The sequence below is a fragment of the Pseudoliparis swirei genome, chromosome 6 (genome assembly GCF_029220125.1).
Source record: "Pseudoliparis swirei isolate HS2019 ecotype Mariana Trench chromosome 6, NWPU_hadal_v1, whole genome shotgun sequence".
NCBI lineage: Eukaryota > Metazoa > Chordata > Actinopteri > Perciformes > Liparidae > Pseudoliparis > Pseudoliparis swirei.
This window is the reverse complement of record NC_079393.1, coordinates 18915796-18927609: the sequence shown is the minus strand read 5'-3', so window position 1 is coordinate 18927609 and position 11814 is coordinate 18915796. Positions and strand designations below refer to the sequence as shown.

The following is an 11814-nucleotide window of genomic DNA, read 5'->3' as shown; positions in this document are numbered from 1 at the left end:
TGACGAGACCGGTTGAATTCCGTGAAGTGACTTACAATAACAGGGACTTTTATTGTGAAAGTGACTTTAATGCGGACAATAACAAGACGGGACTCTTATTGTGAAAATACTTGTTTAGCGACTGGACCGGAAGTGACGTTTTGACCGGGGCCAGGGACATTGAGTATGTAACTCCGGGGTTTAGAGAAATCGGGTCTCTTCTACAGGTAATCTCCGAGGCCGCAAGGCTGAGGGCCCGGAGGAGCCGGGAGCCGAGGAAAAGCGCCTTGAATGTTTGTTTTACACTTCCTACAATTAAATGTTGATAACTTAATTCACGCGCGGCCGGAAGCCTGTTTTCCATCATCTGCGAAGTGCCCAGTTTCAGGATTACTCTACACTTTCTTACTGTGTTTCTTTCTTAATGTGTGTCTTTCGCACTGTGTGTCTTTCTTAACCCTTGTGTTGCCTTAGGGTCATTTTGACCCGAATCAATATTACACCCTCCTGCCGCCTTTGGATTAATTTGACCCCATTCAATGTTTAATGTCGATGTTCTTTCGGTAGTCAACAAACAAACATAAAGTGCCTCACACTTAAACTTGGAAAACAATATTAATTCTAATAATTTTCTGGAGGTTTTAATTGCTGGCGTCAAATTGAACCCAAAGGGTAAAATATGTTAGTAAATATAAAGGTAACAGGAGGGTGAAATATTGAATCGGGTCAAAATGACCCAAAGGCGGGGGGAGGGTGTAATATTGATTCGGGTCAAAATGACCCTAAGGCAACACAAGGGTAAATGTGTGTCTTTCTTCCTGTGTTTCTTTCTTAATTTGTTTCTTTCTTACTGTGTGTCTTTCTTAATTAGTTTATTTCTTACTGTGTGTCTTTCTTAATGTGTTTCTTTCTTAATGTGTTTCTTTCTTAATATGTTTCTTTCTTACTGTGTGTATTTCTCACTGTGTCTTTCTTAATGTGTGTCTTTCTCACTTTATATCTTGCTTAAAAATACATTAAAAGCTACTGATCTCCGCTTCCTGCTTCCCGCTTCCCGCTTCCTGTCTGTGTCTCATCCGTTCAGCGTTTGGTCAGCTTGCTCAGGGAAGTGGGGATGTTCTGCTAATCCTCTGATTTACAACCGCTCGTTCATGACACTTCTCTTCTCTTTTACATCCACCAGTCAAACAGTTGCTCATGATCTAATAAACTCGAGAGTGAAAGCTGTGACAAGAGGTCACAGCTGGTGTGTATGTGTGTGTGTGTGTATGTGTGTGTGTGTGTGTTTGAAATCCTATACAGACATCATACTTGCCACTGAGATCATCGTCGGCATTAAGACAGAGATGTGACACCAGGAAGTATGCTGCCGGCCGTTTGTTGTTATTGTTTTGAAGTTGACAATTACAAAACCACCAAATGTCTTCCTTGACAAACCAGAATTTCTTCCACACACACACACACACACACACATACACAACGCTACACAGGCATATACTGTATAAACCACAATTTTAATCTGGAGAGACCTCGCATTGCACTCACATGTACATGCTGTACATTCTTGTGGGCCTTCGTTGCACGGTCCACATTGTCTGCGGTGAGATCTTGACCCCAGTTAGAGAGGCAAGAAGTGTGTTTATGTGTGTGTGTGTGTGTGTGTGTGTGTGTGTGTGTGCTGTTCATGTGTATGCACAGTGTTTGTGGCCTGCTCTTCCATCCATAAACCCAGATTCCAGCGGACCTCCCTGTTCGAGTGTTGGAGGGGGCGTCGGGGGTTGCAGAGCAGGCTTTGAAGGAGGCTCCAGTGACTCATTACTCAACAATCCGCCCGCTCTTCACGTCCTCTACACCCCCCCCCCCCCCCACCCCCCCGAACTTCTCCATCCTCGCCTCAGCCCCTGCCCCTTGTCCTCTGGCACAGACAACCGACACACAGCTCCGCGCACACACACACTTGACGGCCGTCGACTGAAGAAAGGGGATTCTGTTTCTGTGCAACAGGGACTGTGAGGACCCAACCACTGTGAAAGACTTCTCTCTGTGTGTGTGTGTGTGTGTGTGTGTGTGTGTGTGTGTGTGTGTGTGTGTGTGTGTGTGTGTGTGTGTAGATGTTGTGTTGGTATCAGTATGCATACATGCACGATCACTGCACAAGCATATACTATTTCTCGGTTTGAAGAGCATGTGCAACAACTTCAGCTGTAATGTAATGCTCCACCCTGACATCTAACCTCGGCCTCCATCCTGATGGAGTCATTTCTCCGTGTTTCTTTGGGGGTTGTGTAACCCTACACCCCAAACTCCTGTTCCCACCGCTCACACTGGTCAAACCCCCACCTCTAACTGGTGTGAACACACATCTGTGTACCTCGTGGGGACAAAGCCAGACATCTGCGCCCATGTTTTAGCGATTGGTCCAGAATCTGCGTGTGATTTAAACATGCTGCTGGTGTCGGTGTGCACAGCGTTCATCAACGATGACTTACAAGGGAGATGACATAATTTGGACTTCCTGTCTGGAGCTCAAAGAGCAGAATTACATTTACAAATACACACTGATCCACAAAAGATTAGAATCATTGCATGAATAGGTGGATTGTGTGGGAGAAGGAGTCAAATGTTGTGACTTGCACACATTGTTGCTCCTCAAGGACAAAATAAAGTTTTAGATGCTGCGATTAAAAAAAATACTTTTTCAATGCAGAGCTTCTATAGCTCTTCTCAAGACGTACGTTCACCTTCTGCTGGCAGAAAACCTAAACATCTGCGTGATTCCAGAAAGCAATGTTAAAGATTTAGGATGTTTTTTATGGATGAGGTCCCAGATTTTCTATGGAGACAGCAGGTGGTGGTGGAGGAGGGCTTCCATCCCTCTGGAGTCGTCTGTGTGGACTGATACCCCACCACATCCAGCAGGTGCCCCCTCTCTATGTGTTTCCCCTCCAATGGGCTGAGTCTGCCACTCAACAGCTCCGTGCCGATGGAGGCCCGTGTTTACATTGCTGAAGGGTGCTTGCGCTGCATTCTAAGTGTGCTGTCTAAATTGATTAATGCTGACCTGCAATCCAACCGTAGCATATTTGGCAAAAAGGTTGCCACTGTGCTCAGTGTCGGGGCAGCGCGGGGACAGAGGGGACCATTGTGAGTCCCCCTGCTCCTTGGGAAAGACCCTTGAGCCATGACAAACAGGATTTCCTCTGATTACAGGCTTTAGCGTTTCCACTTCCTTCTTCTATGGGGGGTTTATACAGCAGCCACTTTGATGCCGCATGCATTCAGCTCCGGGCAGGAGCACGCTTGATGAGTTGTTGCTTAAAGTTTCGTCTTCATGCCGTGTTTTTGTACATCTACCAGACCTGGCTCACAGCAGAGCTTGACATGTGGTAAGATAATAAGATGACACGCACAGGGGTAATTAATGAGCCGTGCACAAAAGGCATCATTAAGGTAATCGGTGGAGCTGATTGCCGCTCACACCCCGATGTCTGCTGTGAGGAAGACCTATTATTCAATTATTCAACCACAAAGCAATAACATTCTTTTCTATAATTGGAAGATCCCATTTCAGTACTCTGATTGTCAGCTGGGTTTGAGAATTTAGTTCAAATTAAAACGTGTTGTTCTTTTTCATCCCACCGCTTTACTGTTCGCTCTCAGTGCTCTTTATTTACCGCAACTGTATTCAGCAAAAACAACAAAAGAAGAAAGATGGAATGATCAATCCAACGACCTGCTGCAGACAACACAGACGGTTAGCACGTAGCTGGTGAACCCAGCGGCGCATTCAGCAGCTACAGATCCAGATTACAGAGCTAAAAGGAGAGTGAATACAACAACGACACGTGTAAGTTGGCCAGTAGCGTGACTCTAAATTAACGTCGCTCTGTGTCTGCTGGATGTGCAGAGGAACATGCATTTACTTTGGTGGCTGCAATAGTATCATGGTGAACCTGATGGCAAGGAATAATGAAAATACAACCCAAGTCATAATAAATGCACGTCTTCCCTTTACGAAGGAGAAAAGAATTGAGAGGAACACGGATGGAAATCTGCATTGTTGTGTATTTCTGTTTCCTTTGTTTCGAGCTCCAGCCGTCCAGCCATTCATAGCTCAACCCACACAGGCGCTCAGCTCCTGGGTGGCTGCAGAGAGATCCCATCACCTCAGCGAAGGTATGCAGAATCGGAAACACAAGTCCACACCCAGATCAGCAGTGATTAGGCCCCTCAGCCGAGCCTTTGAACAACACAGCCCCGTTGTGTCCTGCTATGATTGACGGAGACATTTGCTGCTGGGTCAATACCACACTGCCGGAGTGATATCGTGGAGCTCCAGCAGCACAGAGGATCTGGAGGAATGCGTTGCCCGAGACCCTGCGCTTTAATAAAGGGACTTCCCAGCATCCTCAGGCTGCTCCTTGTGGCCCTTTCACTCTGACAAAGACGGTTTCAGAGCCGTCGGGTCCTTGTTGTACGAACGTACACTTAATGTCAAGTAAAATATAAAATGTTCCAAATATTTCCCACAACGCTCTCTAAACAAAGCTATGTGATGGACAGCTGTTTTCCTTTTGCTGCATCTTTTTATTGTTTTCACTCAAATTCTAAAAAATACATATAATGATGTAATATTGAAAACATAATATTAACATATTCTGGTGCGTGAGAAATGAAACCACAGATTTACATTTAGTGCACCGTTAAAACAAACGCCTCTCAGATGACTTTATGACTCAATTTCATCATATAAATGTGGCTTTAACAAATTTCAAGCAATGGGGCGTATCTTTTTTTCATATCTCTGATGTTCATGTCAAACCATTTCCTCTGACTCTATCAGAGTGTGTGTTCAGGGCGCAGTAACCCGTTGATTAGATCACACCTGGTGTTTTGTTGGCTTTGGTGTGTCTCGGGGGAATTCCTGCATCCATTTCTCTTCTTGAGCAAACTCTTCTGCTGTTACTTGTAATTTTCCCTCCCTCTATGCGCTTATTTAGCTTCCTTTCTCTTTCACTCGCTTTTCTCTTGTCTCACATCAACAGCAAACTCATTTCCTCTCGCCCTGATAAAGGCTGTGCACCCGGGGTCATCATTACAGTTTATTACAGCCATTCGTCTCACGTCGGGCGAGGTTCATCACGTCGCTCCTTATTTGCTGCACCAATAATCTGACGTAGTTTACTATAATTCGTGTGAGGGACATTTGGCTTCCGCGGAGCTCTGAAGTGGCACCTTAAAGAAACAACATGGCGGTCACACAGTGTCACCAGCGCGCTGCCAGAGTTCCTGTGTTTTATTTATTTATTGTTTATTCCCTCTAACTACTGCAAAGCACATCACTTCAGGTGACATATGTAAAGCATACTTATATGTATATATAGTGGTACGGGTTACATTTTTCTCCAGATGTTGTTCTGCACACAGACACACGCACACACACACCTACACACACACACACACACACACACACACACAGTCTGCAGAGATAACCACAACTGAAAAGAAATGTTGAAGAATGTTCAAATTCTCAAAAAATGTCTTTCATTCGACTTCCAGGCTGGGAAATGTAATGTTATTGTAATCTGTTCGTGGTCTTCTCTTCACACACCCACTCTGGCAGGTGCTGGTAACTCAATCTCCCCTCAGGAGCCCAGTTACAATACACTGGGATCAGGCTCCAGCACCACAGCAGATTCTGCTCCACTGCTCCCAGTCCCATCATCCACTGGGATCCCCATCTTTCTTTTGAAGCATATCCAGTGGAATCCAGCCACATGGATATAGTTGTTATCTCATGTTTCTAGGTTTTGAGAATATTGTATCGACCATTCATATGAGAGCTTTGATTCTCTGCCCTAACCTGATTGGGCCGATCGGCCGGCTTCAGGCTGGAATCACTCAAACATACGCTTGAATGGGATCTGGTTTACACCAATGTACTGCCGTTGTTTCTTTGTCTGTGGCAGTATCCGGGCCGTGCTGAACTTTTGGTTTTGGAAGGCATATATCGGAGATTGTATCACACTGAAATCATTTTTTGTTGACTTTAAAATAATATTTTCTGACTTACAAAACTACTTACATCCATCCCAACTATATGGGTAACGAGACTAGAACTAGATGCTACTAAGGGTGAGACCGATGATGACATATACTAAAATTATTCTTCTCTTACTTCATCAGTCAGTCTTTTGTGACTGGAGTCACAAGTAGGACATTTTAAGTCAAGCAACACACTGGACATTAAAATGACACCGATCCGGAACCTTTTCATCAAATGTCTTGACTTTAGACTCCAAGTCAAAGCTGTCCTGACTATCCTGAGTCTGACTCCATCTGATGCTGCTCTTTGGCTTCTCTCTCAGGCCACAGAGTGCATATGGAGCCGCCGCCCCCTCGCTGCCTTGCAGACATTCCTGACAGCGTCTCCTCTCTCTGTCTGAGGCTTCTCTCCGGACAGCTGGGTCTTAAGCAACATGATCCCCGCTCAGCGGTGCTGTCCCTGCCAACACTTTGTGTGTGTATATACAGCATCTGTGTGTGAGGTTTTGCATATTCAATACACACACATGTCTTAGATATGAGAGGTGCCACATTGATAAGATTCTCATCAGAAAAGCGGCCTTCAAAGAGTGATTTAGGCAAATATCGTCATACTCTGATAAGCGTTGACGTTGCTTAATATGACAGACTTTGTTTCTGTATTTCTATCTTAGGAGTGGATGTGTCTGGACATCCAAAGCTATTAGGTTACATCAAAGACGAGTCACAACTCCGATGACAAGGGGTTCTGAACATTGTGTCTGTCACACTGAATATACACTCAAAGCTGTGGCTTATAGCTTCTGAGAGTTAGAGGTGAGTCCAGGTGAGTGACCGTCACAGCCCGAGAAAGGGCAGGTAGGAGAGCTGAAGATGCCAACATGTGAAGTTCTTTCCCCGTGACTCAGCAGACAGAAATGGACATCCAATTATCAGCAAACACTGTTGTCATGGCTACAGATGATTAGAAGAATGACTCCCGTGTGGATGAGATGAGGGGGAAATTTGTCCAAATGTATCCGCAAGACCAGATTTGGGCTACAGATGGCCTTTATTTGGGTGGGATGATGAATGAGAAACAGTAGATAGCCACAGAGAGCGGGTCAAGCATACATGTTCTTGGCACAATTTTGACTGAGAAGGTTTACGGTAACCTGGGGATTTTGTGTTGCTTCAGCCGTGGCCTGAGGGCGTACGTCTGTCTCCGTACACTGAGGAATGTGCTCGGGTACGCTCTCACCTGAGCTATGCGTCACAAGGTGGCATACCTGAAAAACGAGCCGCAAATAGCATTTCTCTGAGATAATCCCATTCCTAAAAAAGACTACGGCCCAGATACAACGCTGCCAGCTTTATTTTATTTTTTAAACAGTTTAATTGTTTCAGCCCATCAGAGAAAAACAACAGTACGTTCCACGATGAAAAGATCACGTCTGACACAGATCTGCTAGGAGTCAAACTATCTCCCGAGGCCTTGCCTAATATCCTGGTGGCCTCGGCTGTTTGGATTATTAGACCTTTTTATTTACACCAAGCACGAGTGTTGTGTCTTGCTGGCGTCAGATTACCGGAAAAAACAGCGAGGAAATGACACAAGAGACTGAAATGAAACAAAGACAGAAATTCCAACATGATGGTGATTTCCACGAAGCGTGAGGTGGACTGAGCCGTGACGCATACCTGAGCCCGTAAATTACGCTGTGAAGTGAAGTGGCGCTAACATCGGGCTGGAGTACCAACAGGTTGTTGAAATGCCCAGACATGCTCTTCGTAACGTCACACAGGGTTAGATCTTATTTCATGATTAGATCATTGCAGTGTGATCCACAACTCTATAATTAGAGTCAAAGATTAAAGCGGCTACATTTGATATCCAGAGGATTAAAATAGCAGCAAACAATGATTTGCTATACGTAAATATATAGTGTTGACCCGAGCCGGGGATGAGGTCGCTCTCCCTCCTTGCTTTGCTGACATAGTCAGGCCGGCCATACATGCTTTTAGTGCATGTTAGTAGCGCTTTACTCGGCTCTCGTATGGCGGTTTACGGCTGATGACGCCCTCCCAGCCGACAACAGGGACGTAGAAGCGTGCCGCCCTTGCTCCCGGTTCCCCGTCAGGTAAACACGTTGGCCATTGAGGTCAGTCGGCACTGATTCAAACGTTAGTTTCCAGCGGTGTAACTTTTGACTGTAAACTACACCCAAACTCCCAAGTTCGACACCAACACGCTGAGGACATAACACGTGTCCTCAGGAGGACACACAATAGTTTACATCAGATAAAACAAGACTTTTCTAAATGTCACTATTTGCTCCACAAAAAGCATGACAGCATTTTCCTGGCGGGCAACGCTCTGGTGTCCATACAACACGGAGCTCGAATGGACTGAGTCATTTCTTTCATGTCGAGGCACACAACCCCGAGGACATAAAAAAATAAATTAATACCCGCTTATCAATAGATTAGTCCCTTGACATATTGTGGAGTTATTGCTGCTTGTGTGGGAGTGAGACAAGTTGCTTCTGGCCACCGACCTTCACCTCACAACACCCTGCTCAGCTGTTACTCCATACATACGCCTCAGCTCGTTAGCGTGGGAGGCGCTTGTTTACGACGAGCGCCTCCCAATCAGACATCCTGTTTAAAAACTGAAGATTAACTGAAGACGTGTCAAGGCCCTGCGCACACTTTTCTCACCTCCTCTACTTCTTGCATGTGTCTTCTCCTCAGAACGTAACAAGGCATGCACTGTTGCGCGAGCGTGATCCGTCCACATACCGCCGGCCTGTAGGCCTATTGAGCGATGATGCCGAGGCCACAAGTACGGCCTGCATGTGTCTCGTGCTGCGTCAGAGGATGTTTACACAGCCTGAGTTCAGAGAGGAAGACACGGTGTGTGTGTGTGTCCTCGTGGTTGGGGTTGTGTGTGTGTCCAGACGAGAGAGGAAGTGAAGAGCACCACCAGATGGACAGTGGATTGTGACGTCTTTCATCAGCTTCTGGAAACACTGCTTCGAGTCTCATTAAAGGCTCCATCAAGCTTTTCCCTGCGAATATTATCTTGCACGGTGGCAAACAAATCAGCGTATGACCCTTGTCTCAGGGGCCACATGTGTGTATGTGTGTGTGACATTATTGCGGTGCCGATTTGTGACACAGTATTTTTAGAAAGGAGGCCCGTCCTCTCCGGTAATGCTCCTCAGATCAGTGGAACCCTTTGATGCGTTCATTGTAGTGCGAAACCGACTTCAAAGCGGCACACACGGACGGGACGGGAGGAGTGTGACTCCACGATACACTTCATTACGGCAGGCCAGAGATTCAGCTTTCGGTCACCTTTGACCTCTGGACATTTGTGCTCATAGCACACTTCCCCTCCACAAGATCCACAACCGGAGGTATTTATTTGCAGGGGGGCTCAGGGCAGAGAAGACACGTCTGCTTTTAATGTCAGTGTTCAAGAAAAACAGAGCTCCTGTTTTCGCTCTAACGCTGTGGATTAAAGTCATAGGATCAGATCAGTTCTTCATTTCCATCCACTGAATATTTTTATTTTATTGTATAAAGAGGCATCTTTTAACTCTTGTTGGATGTTACAGCAAACCCCAGAGTTTAAAGTCTATTGTTAAAATCTAATCTAACACCTACTTTAGATATACCCAACCATTGTCTACAATACATTAATATAGAACATTTAGAAGGACTTATTCTTCTCACTTACATCTTTTAATCTACATGTTATAGTCTCTCATTTTTAGGCCTTGCTCAGTTTCCTGAATATGACGAAAGCCGTGCTCACTGGGTTGAGCCATTGTAATTAAATAGGTGTGTTCCTGCCGTCGCATGATACCCATTGAAACAGCCTCGATGTCATCATGACAGGGCGGTAAAGTGGACTTCCTGTGAGTTCTCACAAGCACATGAGATTGAAGGAGTCATCGAAATAACTAAAACCAAAGTTCAGCTTTTGTGAAACTCACTTCAAACAAACCCAGCAGGACACATGCGGGTGGTGACAGGGGCGACCTATACACCTACCACACCTCGGAAGCAGTTGGTGTGTTCAAAGGCACCACTTAATCTTTAAAGTGTCCGGTGCCTCTGACTACATCTGCTTATCCGTTATGACTCAAGCCCGAAACCCTTCAAGTGACAATAAAAGAGTCACATTCCACCTGCCAGCCGAAAGGGAAGGGACTTTCCGGTCCTCCACTCCCTTTACACGGTTGCATGTCTGGCATTTGCTCAGAAATGCGGTTGTTGAAAAGTGTTCAAGTGTCAAATATACTGTAACTGACTCCATAATGCTGTCATGAGACATGAACAGGCAGTGACATCACAGACGAGGTTCTAGTTGGCATGTGGAAAACAAACCAAAAAAAGTAGAAGAGAACTCAAAGTTACGATAAAAGGCAGGAATATTTATTCAAATAAATACACTCAACACAACTTGAAATAGAAAATAATTTAAACAAACACAAGCTGTTGGCCAGTAATAACATATATCCTGGGAACAAATAAATTAACATCATGGTTTTTGGGAGTCATTCCTCTCCGGAGAGCACACTTTTAAATAGTTTGGACAAGTCCAGAGTTCATTCCTGTGTGTGAAGCTTCTGAAAAACTCTCCGTCCGCCGCTCGAGAGCTCAGTCTCGAACAATCCTTCATCTGGACCGGATGACCTCGTCTTCCTTTTGGTCCGCGTATTACGTATGTATGGTCCATTTTGACACTATAAGGGCATTGAGAAAACATCATTAGTTTCTGCGTTCAGATACTGCGCACGTGTGTTCTCACTCATACATGATGTCAGCGGCGCGTAACCGTGTGTTCCTCACCATATTAGGAGTGGCAAACTGTCCCACGGCGGCTCAGGGCGCCCTCGCCATGCGCCTCTCCTGCTGCCCGGGTGACGCGCTCTCATTGTCCTGCCGCGTTTTAAAGTCCTGGATGGCCTTTCTGTTCTGGTAATCGATCAGAGCCATGGTGATCACGGCGTTCCAGCAGTTCTCCTCCCCGGAGCACCGGAAATCGATCTCTTTGTGGTCTGTGGTAACGATGGTGAAATAGACGAATTTGCCGGTGCGCTCCACGCAGTCCACCTTCTTGATGGACTGCAGCTTGAGCTCCTTGCCCCGGGTGCGCTTCTGCGTGTCGGCGTAGATGTTGAGGCAGTCCGTGGTCAGGACGCACGTCTTCCTCTTCCAGAACTGGAGCAGGTTGTCGCTCCTCTTCTCCAGCTCGCCCTCCTTGAGGATCTGGCTGATCTCCGCCGCGGACATTTTCATTGTTTACGTCGGGCAGGTTCGTGAGCCCTTTGCTTCCCCTGCTGTGTAGTTCGAGGAGGAGCCCGCGGAAGGAGCTTCTCTACGAACGGCGTCGGTAATCCAGTGTCGTTGTGAATGGACCTAGGTAGCTGGGAACTTTTATAGTCTACTCCGGCCCGGGCCCTTCCCACTTGGCGTCAGATGACTTGGGAATGCAACAGTTGCCAGTGGAGTAATTCAAGGCTGTGTGTGGGCGGAAGCTGCGGCGCGGGGGGGGAGAGGGAGGGGGTCAGAGGAAGTCCTAACGTGGACCTAATTACACCACCGAAATGTTAATTACTAATCCACATCCTACGGCGGAGTTAAGTGCAAATATTGTCCCACTGTGCAGTGAATTAATCAGTCTAACGGGTTAATGACCACGATGCGCACATGCGTAAAACCAGTCTGGCTCTGTAAACCTTTAATTCATATTAACTTCCATGTCAGAGGTCCTGTAGAATTCCCTGTTAAAGTTTA

The 11814-nt window shown here is 46.1% G+C and overlaps 1 protein-coding gene across 1 annotated transcript; it reads right to left on the bottom strand.

Annotated features, from left to right (window-relative positions):
* Positions 1-10427: 10427 nt before the first annotated feature.
* Positions 10428-11451, bottom strand: phlda2 (pleckstrin homology-like domain, family A, member 2). Its single transcript, XM_056417138.1, has 2 exons — positions 10867-11451; positions 10428-10760 (listed from the first exon to the last, which is right to left on the bottom strand). The coding sequence occupies exon 1, from the start codon at positions 11314-11316 to the stop codon at positions 10900-10902; it is 417 nt and encodes a 138-aa protein (XP_056273113.1). The 5' UTR covers positions 11317-11451; the 3' UTR covers positions 10428-10760; positions 10867-10899.
* Positions 11452-11814: the final 363 nt, after the last annotated feature.

Coding starts and splice junctions, on each gene's coding strand:
- phlda2 (XM_056417138.1), bottom strand. CDS start 11,316: ATGAAAATGTCCGCGGCGGAGATCAGCCAGATCCTCAAGGAGGGCGAG.